Source organism: Ovis aries, chromosome 19 (assembly GCF_016772045.2).
Source record: "Ovis aries strain OAR_USU_Benz2616 breed Rambouillet chromosome 19, ARS-UI_Ramb_v3.0, whole genome shotgun sequence".
Lineage (NCBI taxonomy): Eukaryota > Metazoa > Chordata > Mammalia > Artiodactyla > Bovidae > Ovis > Ovis aries.
In genome coordinates, this window is record NC_056072.1 from 52,320,034 (window position 1) to 52,335,835 (window position 15,802).

Consider the following 15,802-nt stretch of genomic DNA (forward strand, 5'->3'; position numbering starts at 1 on the left):
AGCCTCTTGATAAAAGTGAAAGAGGAGAGTGAAAAAGCTTGCTTAAAACTCGACATTCAAAAAACTGAGATCATGGCATCTGGTCCCATCACTTCTTGGACAATAGATGGGGAAACAATGGAAACAGTGACAGACTATTTTTCTGGGCTCCAAAATCACTGCAGCCATGAAATTAAGACGCTTGCTCCTTGGAAGAAAAGGTATGACCAACCTCAGTTCAGTTGCTCAATCGTGTCCGACTCTTTGCGACCCCATAAGCTGCAGCACACCAGGCCTCCCTGTCCATCACCAACTCTCGGAGTTCACCCAAACTCATGTCCACTGAGTCAGTGACGCCAACCAACCATCTTATCCTCTGTCGTCCCCTTCTCCTCCTGCCCTCAATTTTTCCCAGCATCAGAATCTTTTCAAATGAGTCAGCTCTTCGCATCAGGTGGCCAAAGTATTGGAGTTTCAGCTTTAGCATTAGTCCTTCCAATGAATATTCAGGACTGATTTCTTTTAGAACTGACTGGTTGGATCTCCTTGCAGTCCAAGGGACTCTCAAGAGTCTTCTCTAACGCTACAGTTCAAAAGCATCAACTCTTTGGCGCTCAGCTTTCTTTATAGTCCAACTCTCACATTCATACATGACCACTGGAAAACCATAACCTTGACCAGATGGACCTTTGTTGGCAAACTAATGTCTCTGCTTTTTAATATGCTGTCTAGGTTGGTCATAACTTTCCTTCCACAGAGTAAGCCGTCTTAATTTCATGGCTGCAATCACCATCTGTAGTGATTTTGGAGCCTCCCAAAATAAAAGTCTCCCACTGTTTCCCCATCTATTTACCATGAAGTGATGGGACCAGATGCCATGATCTTAGTTTTCTGAAAGTTCAGCTTTAAGCCAACTTTTTCACACTTCTCTTTCATCAAGAGGCTCTTTAGTTCTTCTTCACTTTCTGCCAAGGGTGGTGTCATCTGCATATCTGAGGTTGTTAATATGACCAACCTAGACAGCATATTAAAAGCAGAGACATTACTTTGCTGAGAAAGGTCCATTTAGTCAGAGCTATGGTTTTTCCAGTAGTCATGTATGGATGTGAGAGTTGGACTATAAAGAGAGTTGAGTGCTGCAGAATTGATGCTTTTGAACTGTGGTGTTAGAGAAGATTCTGATGCTGAGAAAGATTGAAGGTGGGAGGAGAAGGGGGAGATAGGTTGAGATGGTTGGATGGCATCAGCGACTTGATGGACATGAGTCTGAGCAAGCTCCGGGAGCTGGTGATGGACAGGGAGGCTTGGCGTGCTGCAGTCCATGGGGTCGCAAAGAGTTGGACACGACTGAGCGACTGAACTGAACTGACCATTGTGGACTGGAACAGTCGTGGGAGAGGGCTCTGGGCAAGCAGCCTGCAGGACTAGAGGAGGGCAGGGAATGATGGTAGAAAGGAGGCTGTCACCAGCCAGCAGGAGAGAAGGCATGTGGTTCATCAGGGGAGACGTGACCACATACATTTTAAGGCAGTCTGTCACTTTAGGGGGGTGCAGTGGAGCTGGGCCTGTGTGCCTAATAACCACTGTGAGGGAAGGCGCCACCCGGCGGGCTCCTCCCAGACAGCACTCCAGACCTTGTGACATCGCAGCTAGCAAGCAGCCCAGAGCAGACACACAACGAAGAACAACTCATGGCCGTTAAAGCGAAAGAGGCCCTCCTGATGGCGGATATTAAGCAGTGAGCCACCTGAGGCCACAGAAAGCTGCCAAGGACCGAAGGAGCCAGAAGGGGAAGCCCCGAGGCAGAGGCAGGAGGAGAAGGAACCACGAGAGGGGAGAGCTTTTCTACGTATGTTTTCTTCCAAGAACGAAGCTCTTTGGCCTTTCGTGAATCTCACTGATACAAAGGCAGGTTCCTCCCTGCTCGAGGTCATACACAAACACGGCTGAATGCGGACCACGTGTATCACGGCTGTGGCTCTTCCATGTGGCAAAGGACTTCCACGCTGAAACATGACTCCTCTTCCTCACACACACAGTGACTGGCATCTCTATCTCTCTTTTTTTCACATGAGCTTACGAGGACAAAACCCAAATCACGGCCAGACAGAGGGGTCTGTGAGGTAAATACTCAGGCCACAGAATTACAAAAGCAGACAAGGCCCTTAAAGGGAGGCTGGTCCAGAGGTTTTCAAAAATAGTATCATTTTAACTTTTTCTTCCCAAAGTCGGGCACATGTCCAGGAGACGCAATACGTAAAAGAGATCAACGCAGAACTATTCTGGTTAAACGAATAGGGCGCCTTGGATGGCTGACTGCTCTGCTGTTAGTCTCGGAAGAGAAACAGCAGCGTGTCCCATGACACCACTGATCTGTGCCGCCGCCCCGAGGGCAGGAGAACAGACAAGTCTGTCCAGGTACACTCTCGCACTCCAAAGCTCCCGCTGTCCAACCAGGACAGTCCACACACAACTGAGGTAAGGAAAGACATCGCCAGTCACTGTAGCATGAAGAAGGATAACCGGAGGCTCTGTGTGGATGTCCTCTCATCTCTCGTCTTACTCAGGAAACATGGGCAGGAGCAGACAAGTAGCCAGCTGTGTGCTCAGGCCTGGGGACCGTGTGAAGCCCCCAGGTAAAGAGCACTGCTGCGCTCCACAAAGCCCCTGCCAGTGAAAGCATGTGGGGCGGGGATCCTAGGGGGAAAGCGAGCATAGAGAGGAATTCTCTCCAACTCCCTCATGTGACTGATGAAGTTAAATCCTCCTTACTTTTCAGCTTTCAAACTGTGGTCCCGGCACCTCTTCGCCGAAACCCTCCTGACGTTCCAGCCCAGCTTTTCTCCCTCCTCGCGTCTTCCATAATAAAAACTTTCAGTCCTTATCTGGCACTTAAGTTACAGTACAACGTCCACACGCCCCTGTGTCATCTCCCCAGGTTCCTCCAAGGACGAGGCAGGGGTTTTACTACAAGCAGACGGGGGTGCTGGCTCCCAGGAGGTACAGGCAGTGGCTGCAGGGATCCCCAAGCCGAAGCTTGCGTTTGTTTTACTTCGTGTCCTGCTGATCTAGGATGGTGCCCCCATCCTAGACCACGGGGTCCCAAAGAGTGACCAGGACGCGCAGCCCGCTCCCGGAATACCTTCTCTTGCTGTTCATGCTCCTCACGCGCGTCCACGTGTCCGTCTCTGGGTTGTAGACCTCCACGGTGCTCAGCCGCAGCTGGCCATCGTACCCGCCGATGGCGTAGAGGAGCCCGTTCACCACAGCCACGCCGACACGGCTGCGGGCTGTGCTCATGGGATGGCACTTCTCCCAGCGGTTGGCGACAGGGTCGAACACTTCCACCACATTCAGGGAGTCACCTGCATAAAAATTTGCTACTCAAATTAAAACAAATGAGACCGCTCGTTTAGATCACAGCTGCTGGGCAATGATTATATGGCATGTTCGACTCGATCTTATCAGCTCTTCCCACACAATCACTCAAGGCTGGAGGGCCCCCTGAGGAACTGGAGCCAGGGATAACCTCAAACCTAATTCTTTAAGGGAAATCAGAAGCAGACTGGAGGCACTTGTTTCCTTTCTAGACAGGGCGCTTTTAAGTGGCAAGGCGGTTTTTCACCTGCTGAAAGGCAAAGGTGGAGGCAAACGGGGTCCGCTATTTCCCCGACCCGGGCGGCATGCCACAGAGCAGGCCGTGGCTCCGGTGCGACTGTCGCTTCCTAGCGGGGGGCCCTGGGCAAGCTGCTTGGCATCCCCATCTTCTGTTCTCACACCTGAGATCATTTCCAGGGCAGAGTTCCCATGAGGATTAAAGGACAGAACACCTAGCAGAGTTCTAGACTATACCACGTGCTCAACAAACAGTAACCACAGCAGCAGGAGTAACTCCAACCCCGCCATTTCCACTGTTTTTTTTTTTTAAAGATCAAATAAAGTGACCCCCTCCCTGTTTTATTCTGCTTTGGGACACTCAGCACCTGCCATGCTCTACGTTCACTAGCTGAGGACTTACCTTTTCCAGGTCATACGGTTAACAAGCAGCAGAGGCCAGGACCCATCTCCCCACGAAGTTTCAATCAAAAGCAAAACTGCACAGGACTGCCCACCAGCTCCCCACCTCCCATCAGCCTGGCTGACTCTGAAGAGGCCAGGCCTTCACATCCTAGGTGACAACTCCCTGTGCCTCTGCACTGCAAGGACTCAGCAGTCTCCACTGCCCTCTCCTAGAATACTCCCGCCCAACAGTGACGCCTAGGGTGGGCAGGAGGGCACGGGCTCCAGGGAGCGTTCCTCAGAGCCTGACCGTATGACACAAGAGCTGCCAAGAACACGAGGACTATAAGGCACGTGTATCTCACTAGAGGTTAAGAGTTGAAGAGTGAGAAGGATCGACAGTGCAGACCCTGTGCACTTGGAGAATCTTCCTTCTTACGGTGACATGCTCAGAGTCTAAGCCCAGAGGGCCACACGACCCGACGTGATTAGCCTGGTAACAGACCTGGGTCTCTGATGATATCCCATCCAGAGCCCGAGTAAATCCCGTAGCTGATGGGATATTAGAGAATGAGTGCGGGCCCAGGAGCCAGGCCCTTGCTCAGCCCAAAGAACTTGTGAACACAGATCAAGTTCTCTGAGCCTCAATTTCCTCACTGCGAAGGCAGGGGGCCAGGCCTGCGGGACTTCTAAAGACCTTTTGTGCTCTGATATTCTGTTTCAAGAGTATTAATATCTGACATGCCCTAACAGCAGAGCGATGATATAAAATCAAGAGGCACCGGGGGAGGAAGCAAGGGAGCCAGGCTAGCTTGCTGGGTGCTTCAACCACGGCGGCCAAGACGGGGCTCTATGAAGGGGAGCTGCAAGATACCTGCTGAGTTGAGGCCCCCCACAGCATAGATGAGCCCGGCGATAGACGTGCAGCAGCGAGGCCGAGTTCTGAAAGCCGGCAGGTGGGGCCGGCGCTCCGGCATGAGGTGATAGTCCTTTGCTTCATCTACCAGGTCCCTGGAATAAAGTGCAAGAATCCAGGACAGGAAGGACTCTCTCCTCTTGGCCCATATTTTCAGGTCCCACCCACAATTGCAGGGGAAGCCTAGGAGGAAGGTTTGGTCTCAAAGAACGCAGGTGAGTCCAGGGCAAACTACACACAGCCACTGAGACCTGCTCGACACCGGAGGGTCAGGACGAGTGGAGCCCACCTCCGCTAGCTAAACAGAAGAAAAGCAGTCTTTTGTAAACTAGCTGGCCTTGGGGAGGCTCAACAAGCTGCCTGCATCCTGTTGCCACTCAGACCCAGCTCTTCCTTTTCGTTTCTGTAACTCACACCTTGCAACGAACCATCTCACCTGGACTGAGGCAGCAGAAGCCAATTGCTCCTGAGACCCCCTGCCTCCAGGCCAGCCTCCACCCTGCCGTCCAGGTTGGTTTTCTAATTAAGACCCTTCCGTAACTACCCACTGCCTACAGAACCAAGCTCAAACTCCCCAACAGCATCCTTGAGACTGCTCATCCCAGGGGCTCAGCTGCCTCCAGCCACACCTCAGCCCAACCTGACACACACCTTCACACTGCTTGCCCCACACCGCTGACTTCCTCCTGAGCCAGCTGCGACTGATGAGCAAGCAGAAGGAAGACGCAGACGCTCCTCTGCTGCTCTACTTTATGACCTCCTCCCCCGTGGCTGGCATCTCCTGAGCTGTTTTGGTGGCTCTGCCGCATCACAGTCTCTTTGGTTTACTCTGGGTACCATTTCTACCTGTTTCTAAATGTGCACCCCCCCCCCTCAACCCTGCCCAGCACTGCAGCTGGACAAACCCACCCGAGGCCAGCACACTGACGAATGTTTACGGAGGACGAGGAGCCCCAGGAAGTCACCACTAAGTCAGCTGCTGGTGCGAACAGGGTCAGGGCACACAGTATAGATGTCTGTAGGCTCATAACAGCTCCATGGATGGAGATGCTAGAAAATCCTCAGATAACTTAGGGGAGGAAGACCCTTCTGCCCTGATGCTTCCACGAGGCACATTTCTCTGCTCAACGTGACAGACTTGGACCCTTGTAGGTTCTAGGCAGAAGGAAGATCAATCTGTGTGCCACAAATTCAGAATGACCACTCCAAATGCTTCTTCCCCTGAACCAAGCGGCCAGGTTCTCTTCCCCACCAGACCCTGGGCAGCATCTGTGTGCAGGCCCACCTCCGCTCACCTGCACTTGTGGCAGCAACGCACCAGGTCATCCTGCTGCACACGGTCCGACAGGAACTGAGGCCGGCAGAGGGGCAGGCGGATATTGGAGAGCAGCTCAGGCAGGCAGGGCCCCCTCTGATCCCGGTCGTACCTGACCCAGGCCAGCACAGCCTCGAAGACCTGCCACGACAGAGAGAGGAGCGCTGGTGGCAACCGGTCCATCCAGAGCCTGCACCCCGGTACCCCCTAATCTCAAACCCTCCGCTCCTTGGGCCCACCCATCTTTCCTCCAACTTGTCTCCTGAATCCACCACTTTCTCTCCACATCCCCAGCTACCCAATTGGTCCAGTCTCTTGAGGGGCAAGCCGAGGCTACTGGAACACCATCCTCGCTTTCATTATGACTTCCTAATGAAGACCTGCCCGAGGTTCCTTCTTCCTCTCTCCTGCAACAAAGCACTGTTGACCTTAATTCTCACAGCTCCTGCATCCTCTTCTCTAGGCATGCCGGCTGTCCCCTTCACCTAGAATGCCCGCATCTCTTCCTTTCCATCTAAACTCATTCCCATTTCTTTAAGGCCTGGATTCAGAACCGGGTTCTCCAAGGAGCCTTCCCTAGGGGCTCCAGCCATAAGGATCTCTCCCTCTAAAGCCCAAAGGCCCTTGAAGAATGTATCACAGTAGATGCAAGCTGCCCTGGACCATATTAACTAGCGGATGAACCAGGGACAGGGCCTCTTGCTCCTGGGATGGGGCGTGTTCCTCTAAATCTCAGGGTCCATGTTGCTGAGCTCAGGCTTTGCTTCTCTAACGGTCACTAACATGCAGGGGAGAGGACTCTTCGGACTTTAAGGAAAGGAGCTGAGCTGGGACTAACATCTCTGCCGAGTGTCTGATGGACTAACATCTCTGCCGAGCCTGGGGCTCCTTTGGCCAAGGTACAGCTTCATGATACCCCAGGACCCGTGACCAGCTGAGCAGGGGCCTTGCTGCCATGGTGCTCTGGGTGTCTGTACTGCTGGGTCCAAATATACCTCCCTGCCACCCTGCGGCTGATGCCCTTCAGTGCCTAGCCCTCAGTGCCCTCTGACTCACTGTCCTCTTAAGACAACCTGCACCACACTTTTGTTCAACAGAAAGGATGACCTTCACTCCTCTCTGGCTACTAAAACCGTACGCTTTCATTTAAGCTTTTCTTTTGTCATTAATTAGGCTGTGTGGCATCTTAGTTGCAGCATGCAAACTCTTAGTTGCGGCCTGTGTTACTGGTTCCGTGGTGCCGGCTCAGGGATCAAACCTGGGCCGTCTGCACTGAGGGTGTGAAGACTTAGCCACTGATCCACCAGGGAAGCCCCTCATTTGAGCTTTTCCTGACCACTCTAAGATGTTGTCTTTATTCTGAGAAGACCCTATAATCACCCACACCTCGCTTGGCCAGTACCTTCCATGATTTTCAGTGTACTAGCACCTGATCTGGAGAAGGTGATGGCATCCCACCCCAGTACTCTTGCCTGGAAAATCCCATGGACGGAAGAGGCTGGTGGGCTGCAGTCCATGGGGTTACGAAGAGTCGGACACGGCTGAGTGACTTTCCTTTCACTTTTCACTTTCATGCGTTGAAGAAGGAAATGGCAACCCACTCCAGTATTCTCACCTGGAGAATCCCAGGGATGGGGGAGCCTGGTGGGCTGCCGTCTCTGGGGTCACACAGAGTCGGACACGACTGATGCGACTTAGCAGCAGCAGCAGCACCTGACCACTGCCTCCAATCCTTCCAGCTCAGCAACCAGCTCTACCTTGCCTTGCGCACGGCTCTCCCTCACCCACACCTCCCTCTCAGGTCCCCCTCCAGCCATTTCCTCAGCTCTCACCTACACGGGTTCCATGGGTTATCATTCCCATGTTCGTCTCCTATTTCTCTTAGTCACACTTACCTGGAAAAAACACGAGTACCCTGATGAAGCCCAGCTCTTCAAATGCAACCCACTCTCTACCCTGCACCAGTACATACAGCTGCCAGACAACACACAACAGGGCTGACCAGCTTATGTTACATTCGCGACTGCAGATCTCACCTGGCCCTGCCTCCTATCCAGTCCTCTCCAAGTCCCGAGCTGCGTCCATTTACTCTCCCCTCTTTCCTCGATGCCTAGCTTGTACCTTTTCATCTCCCCTCAGATGTCTAACATTCCTCCCTCACCCTCGCTCTCAGTTGAGCGCACAGGAACAAACCAGAAGACAACGTGAGCAGACTCTCTCAGCACCACCCTTCCCTCCGTGCTGGGCGCGGGCTCTCCTTTCCGCTGTGGACATAAGCGGCCCGAGCTCCTCTCAGACACTCTCCCTGTTCCCTACACTGTCTGTTCTCATTTACCTCAGGAAAACAATCTCCCCTTTCTCCTACATTTCCAATTCTTCCCTCTTCTGGAAAATTCCCATCAACAGTCCAATTGTACTGGAATTTCTCTCATCTTAGAACAATCAAGACCTTCTTGACTTCATATCCCCCTAGCCACTGCCCCTATCTCTACTCGCCTTTAGAGTAAGACTCTTTCAAGAAGTTATCTGTGCTCATTTCCAGTTCATGGAAACATTACTTCTAACAGTAGATTTTGGAAAATAACCCAAACATCGAAGAATGAGGACCACGCAGTTGGTAAAATCAGCTGAGTATTATTTAGATCCTAAAATGTGTGGGAAAGAAGTTCTCATGAAACATGCAGATGGTATGATAAAGCGAACCCATAAGCAGCAACGGGGCACCCACACCACGAACTGCACACCGTGTTCTGGTTTACTTTTTTCCAAAAATGAGAAAGAACAGCAGCCCCCGTGTCACCTGCAGACTCTGTTCTACAGACCTGCTCCTCCGATTTCACGTTCAGTTCATCCCGAGACACCAGCTCGAGAACGTCCTCCAGGGGCAGGGCCAGGAACTCCTCTGACATGGACACCTCCACAAAGTGCTGGTGGATGAAGCTGTTGGCCGCGTCGTACAGCAGGGCGCACATCATGGTCTCAGCAAACTGGCGCACGCCCAGGCAGTTTTTGGGGTGAAGCCTTTTGGCATAAGAGAAGGTGAGAAGAAGAAAGTTAAGAGGAGGAACGTGATCTTGCATCATTCTCGAGTTGGTTCTGGGCGGAGCTACAGAATGGGGAAAAAAACACAAGCTTGGCCCTCAGTTTTGTTGGAAACTCCCTGGTGACATCGGCCGAGCCTCTCTGGGACTCCACTTGTTAAAGGTATAAAACTAAGGCAGATTTTCCTCAAAGACATCTGCCTCATGGGCCTCCAGTGTCACCAGGGTGGAGGCAGCTTTATGGGAAGCCCTGAGAAGCAGCTTTTGGGAGAGAAGAACGGAGCACATTCTGGGAAACTGTGCTTTCCTTTGGGCATTGACGATCTCGGTTGAAGGTCCACCTCTGGGCACCAGGAAGGCCCTGAAGTTGTAGAATGCAAGTTTAAATCACATGGAGACATGAATTCTCTTATATCAGGACTCTTCCACGTTTTTTCTCTTTTTCTTTTTAAATTTTTTTTTATAAACAGAAAGAGACTCTCTGGGCCTGACTGCTCAGACAACAGTGACACACATTATTTATGTGGTGCCAGGCCTTCCATACACATTCTTTAGGATCTCTTTTAAAAAAAAATTTATTTATTTGGCTGGGCCAGGTCTTAGTTGCAGCATGAGGGTCTTTTCCAGTTGCAGAATGTGGAATCTAGTTCCCCAACCAGGAACCTGGGCTCCCTCCACTGGGAGCACAGCCTTAGCCACTGGACCATTAGGGAAGTCCCTCTCTAGGATCTTTTAAACAACACCCCAAAATAACAGTAATTGCACTCATTTTTAGGTGGAAAACTGAGGCTCAGAGAAACAAAGAAATGTGCTCACAGTCTCTCTACAAGCAAGTGGGGATGCTGAGACTGAACGTTCCCAAAGCCCTGAGGCAGACGTGTGCTCATCAGAGCCAGGGAAACCCGGGGTCAATTCTGGCCCTGCCACCCTGGGCGACTTGAGGGGATTCCTTAGGGTCCTCAAGTGTCAGTAGTAACCTCACCTAGAAAAAGGTGATGACAACAGCTACCCACCTCCTGGGGCTGTGGCCATGACTAGGCAGGAACGTAGGAAATGCACTCAGCATGGCATCTGGTATGAAGTCAGCTACGGGTTTAATTTCTAGTACTTTCTAGCATGCTTGTTTTTCTTACTATTTTGCATCTGAGAAAATTCCCAGTGAGTTCAATGGGGTTCCGAAATCTTGATGGTACCAGTAGACCCTGAGGGACAACGCTTTTCTTATTTTCATTTTGTGACTGATAGTCTTGTGGTGGGAGATGGTAAATATTACATTAAAAACTGCCCAGGTTGACCTTTCCTTGTGAGAATGCCTTCTCTCCTCTCCCACCCCTATTGATTTAAGGGTTACAGTAAGCTATACTTACCAACCAATATTCAACACTGCCCGCCAGCAGCAGACCTATCAGGGACTGAGAAGGCAGAGCATCTCGGGAGCCTGGTTTATGACTAGACTAAATTCTATATAGTTGTTTTTTGTCCCAGCCTGAGATGGCTCTGTCCATTGCTTTGCAAAGCTAAGTGTAGTTTCAAAGGCCAAGGAAACATGAGCACGGAGCACCCCTGGGCAAGCAGCACGGCCAGGGGGGAACACAGGGCTCAGGGTCAGAGTGTCAGCTCAGTCATCTGTCAGATATCATTAGCCTTTCTCAGGATGAGACCTGCTCAAAGCACCTCATACCATTTGGCAGATGAGATACGAGGAGAGACCCCCTACCCCACTCCAGCCTCTATATGCACATGCTCACTCAACTCCACTGCTCTGACATCAAGAAGAGAGTTCAAATGCCATGGACGGGGAGCTGGGAGAGTCCACAGACATGGAAAGGACAATCCACACTGCTGCCCGGGACACATGTCCAGCCCCTCCCTCTGGTCAGGATTCTTGCATCTCACCTTTGACTGGCTTTGCTGGCTTTGACTGGCTTTGACTGGCTTTGACTGGCTTGCTGTGACACTGAGTACAAAACACACCTTCCACTGAAGTGGGTTTTCACATCTGAGAGGATGGGATGTGGGGAGCCTGTCTGAAAGCCAACTGGTGGGGAAGGAGGAGGGAGAGCTGTGCAGGACAGGGGGCCACTCAGAAGGAGGGAGACAAGAGGGACAGTAACCCACAGGGCCGACAGAGGCCCACATCTGTCAAGAGCTGCTTCCCAGTCTCCTTCCGGGCTGACACTGCTCGACCAGGATAAGATGCAATGCTTTATCGGAGGCAGGAAGCGGCGACTTGAATTGAGTAAGTTACTGGTTTGGTTCATGGGTGCATCTGATGTTCTGATCCAGTTCTGAGAGGAGATTTTGGAAAATACCCACTTCTAATGTCCACCTAAAAACAGGGAGGTCCATTCATCTAACGGCTGGAAAAAGGGCCAAGAGGAAAAAATCAACCCCAATCTCATGAGGAAAAAAGTATCAGCAGACTGCAGGCCTCACAGGCAGACTGGCTTCAGGACTACTGCTCTAAGAGCTCTGATGGCTTCCTACCTTCTCTGTGCTGCCAAGCCCTGGCCTTTCCACTACCACTCAGGATGGCTTCCCTCAAGTCTTTAGTAATCAGACCTTGAAAGTGAAGGGCCCACGTACGTGTCATCAACGGGGCAGCTGGGAGACCCCATCACACTCTGCAGTCAGCCTCAGGCAGAATCACAGCCCAGAAACTCGGGCAGTGATGGCAGCCATTGAAAAGAAAACAGAAAGGAGGCCAAGCCTCTGGGGCCTGTGGCAGGGAATAAAAAACAGGAATAAGGTGGGAGCTTAGGCTTCAGAAGGGGGCTCCCAGTGCTGAACAGAAAAATGTCAAGGACGGACTCAAAACATCAGGCTTTGTGTTTAAGCAGCTTTTCCTGAGATGTCATTATTGGTCTATGTAAAAACTGCACCGGTCTGAAAATCTTTTTCAGTGACTCTGTAATAGAGCCTGGATCCAGTGTTGACAGCAAGGATCTCAAAGGCCACTAGGTGGCGCTCTTGTCCCCTCATGAGAAGGGCCAACGTTCCTCCCTTCCAGAGGGCCTTAGTCAGTCTCCAGGTTCTGTGGGAATATAGGGATGAATCAAGTCCAGTCTGTGTCCTTAAGCTCACACGTGAGTAGGAGAGACAGTGAGTGCCCCATGGCCTGCCACACGCAGCCTGACCCAGAAGGCATCTTAGGGCAGGTCAAGTTAGGCTTTGGGGTTCCTCGCACAACATGGTCTCCAGCTGCAAAACCCAAACAGGACCACCTATCTCCCAGGGAAACCAGCAAAGGGTGCCCCTGCTTGTTAGCATCACTGCCACAGTTGCTGAGTCCAGTGGCACACACAGCAGTGCTCACTGCTGCCCCTAAGCACCACGTGGCAGGACATGGATGGCAGTGGGGGTCCACAGAGCTGTTAAGTGATTTGGGCTGAGAAGCAGAAATGGGAGAGGGAGAGGGGCTCTCAGAGGGGATGAGGTTCAGGAGGGCGGGTGTGAGGCGAGAGGAATGCTGGTCTTGAGACCAGGGGCCCTGTGATTAGGGGAGCTCAGCTGGAGCCAGGCCCTGGAGAGACCACAGATAGAGGAGCGCTGTGGGGTGCTGCTCTGGTTTGTCTCTGGCTGTGTGTGGCCCAGCACTAACCCTCAGCCCTGAGCCTCCAGTGTTCAGAGTCAGCTTTTACTTTGTGACTAAGATCTCTGCCTCTTGAGGGGGAGGAAGAGCCTTTTTATCTGCTCAAGTCCTCAAAAGGTCAAGGCCAAGTACTGGACATAAGTAGGGCCATAATGCATGGCCCTTACCCTAAAAGCATACAATGACTGTTCCCAGGGGATTAAAGGTTAAAGGGGACAGAGAATTCTAGCAGGTAAAGTTTGGGAGGGGTCTTTCAGAGCAGAAGGAAAAAGGAAGGCTAAGAAATTCAAGCAGGGGAAGGATCCACACAAAGATGGAGACAGCTGTGGAACAGTTAGGCAATGCTGACCAAATCTGGAGGAGGTGGGTGGTCAGACCGGAGAGAGAGGACCGGGAGAGGACGTACACATCAGGCCAAGGAGAGTGCAGACAGGGCTCCATAAATCCTGCTCCTCAAAGGTGCATCCCAAAGAACTGGGTACTGCTTCAGACTGATTTCAAGAAAGGTCATTTCTGCAGTTATCTTCCCAGCTCCTCACTCCCTTCATAAGACTTTCCACGGCCCCAAGACTCAGCAAACTGGCAGAGGATTCCAGGAATGAGATGGTCTGCTCGCCACCGTGGGCCACGCCCATCACATCACCTCACCGTTCTCGGAGGAATGTGCAGCAGGCGTCTTTGATGCTCTGCAGCTGCAGGAAACTCGCCCCCATCAGCAACGACTGCACGTTCTGCTGGTCAATGGCGAGGTGGCCGTTGTAGGCAAAGTTGATCAGAGCTTCCAGGGCACTAGAGCAAAGAGGAAAGATTCTCTTCAGAGATGGGGCTTGGCTTACAGGAGACTCAGGCCCTCAGTGAGCTGACACTGTTACCTGACAATGGATGGCCCCCCATTCGCAGATACAATTAGCCCGTGTCCTTTGAGAATCTACCTGAAAAGAATAATCATTTCACCATAGCTATAATTCTACTTCTTAGGGTGTCTTTACTGCCCAAATATTTTTATTACAGAAAGTTCTACAAAGAGAAAGCAACAACCCAGAATCTCACTACTGAATGAGTCAACTGTAGTCGTTTCTAGGTTCATTTTCATTTCCTACTTGCCTGTATGCTTAAGTTGTACGGATATAATCATTTTGAAGCCCTTTCCGATGTTTCTACACTGTATTCATGATTTTTTTGGCTGCACTGTGAGGCTTGCAGGGTCTCAGTTATGCAATCAGGGACTGAACGCAGGCCATGTCAGTGGAAACACCAAGTCCTAACCGCTGGATCATCAGCAAACTCCCCATGTTTAACATTTTTAACAGGTGCTAAATAGTAGTCCAACACATAAATATGCTATAATTTATTTCTTTTTTGGTAAGCATAATAGCTATTACAAATAGTGTTTTCTGATTATTTCTTTGGGATAAACTTTCAGAATGAGGCTTTTTCTGCCTTCCAGTTCACACCAAGCACACAATCCAAGTTCTGTCTGTAGGCTATCTGTGGTCTGGCCCCTCTCCACCTGCCACTCTTCCCCTTACTCTGTTCCAACATGCTGAACACACTCTGACCTCAGGGCCTTTGCACTGGCGGCTCCCTCTGTTTGGAGGGCTCCTCCCCCGCATGGCTTACTCCCTCACTTCCCCTCAAATGTCACCTCAACGCAGAGGGCTTCCCTGATCACCCTGAGATAGCGTGGACCCCCACCATCATTCGCTAGCCTTTGTTCTGCTTTACCTCATTTTCTCTGCACTTCCCAGCTGTATCATGCATTTGTCTACTGCCAGATCACTGCTACTAGGAAGCTGGCGGAATAAGAGGTGCTGTTTCCTCAACGCTGTGTCTCAGTGCCTACAGCAGCACAGCTCACAGGTGCTCCATCTACCTGTTCACTTGGATGGTGCGTGGTGATTAGCACGGCTCCATCAGACGCAGACCTCAGAGAAGAGCATGTTCAACTGCCCGTGGAGATAGACACGTCGCTGTGCCTCTCCTTACAGGTAGCTGGCCTGGGATCGCACCCCTGCAGTGGGTATATAAACCATCGCCCTGTGCTGGGGCAGGTCACCTTCAGTTATCCACAGGACACTGCACAGTCTCCTAGCTGCTCCTTCGAGTTTTCACCGCTGGGAGATTAGGAAGCTGGGTGACAGAGGACAGGTTACTGGCTAATATTTTAGAGTCACTGGTTTCTCGTCTCTCCCCCAACAAGAGTCATCCCGTGTGTCCTCTTTGCTGCTGTGTGTCCAGACCCCAGCACAACGCCAGGCAGAGTAGGTGCAATGGACCTCTGAATGTAGCCGGGGTTATAAACAAACAGCCCTGATTCACAGACTTGCAATCAACTCTTCTATTTCATATAAATATGCCTTTTTCCTCTCAAGGCCCAAAAAAGGCATAAGAAAATGAAAGTTGCTCAGTCGTGTCTGATTCTTTGCGATCCATGGACTACAGTCCATGGAGTTCTCCAGGCCAGAATACTGGAGTGCGTAGCCTTTCCCTTCTCCAGGGAGAAAAATAAAAAAGGCATAGTATCAGATATGTCCCATCTAAATGTCTTCCAGTGTCCCAGAAAGCCCTCCATAACAAAGAACCATTGTCCCCAGATGTCAGGAGCGCTGAGGCTGAGAAATTCTGCCCTGGATGAATTTTAGGGTCAGGAGTTTCAGGAATTTCAGGAAACCCTGAAAGTGCATCATTTATGCACTTATTTAAAGTTGTCCTTACATCTAGATTGTCTTCATGGGAAAACTCTCCTGATCAGGAGAATATCTAAATCACATGTGGCTATTTAAAACTAAATTTATTATTATTTACTTCATTTATTTTTTTGGCTATGCTATGTGGCTTGCAGGACCTTAGTTCCCCAACCAGGGACTGAACCTGGGCTCCTGTCGGTGAAAGCGTGGAGTGCTAACCACTGGACAACTAGGGGATTCCCCTAAAATTAAATTTAAATTAATTAAAATTAA

General features: G+C 51.1%; 1 protein-coding gene across 26 annotated transcripts in view; it reads right to left on the minus strand.

Moving 5' to 3' along the window:
- KLHL18 (kelch like family member 18) overlaps positions 1-15,802 on the minus strand; it is a 120,144-nt gene that overhangs the window by 7,850 nt on the left and 96,492 nt on the right. For 25 of the 26 annotated variants that reach the window (XM_060402923.1, XM_060402921.1, XM_060402917.1 and 22 more), the window contains 5 exons: positions 13,491-13,631; positions 9,032-9,230; positions 6,190-6,350; positions 4,853-4,989; positions 3,122-3,359 (listed from right to left, as the gene is read on the minus strand). In XM_060402923.1, the coding sequence (XP_060258906.1) occupies positions 3,122-3,359; positions 4,853-4,989; positions 6,190-6,350; positions 9,032-9,230; positions 13,491-13,631 (876 nt within the window). The remainder of the gene's footprint in view (positions 1-3,121; positions 3,360-4,852; positions 4,990-6,189; positions 6,351-9,031; positions 9,231-13,490; positions 13,632-15,802) is intronic. The other variant, XM_027957718.3, reaches the window with a different exon arrangement.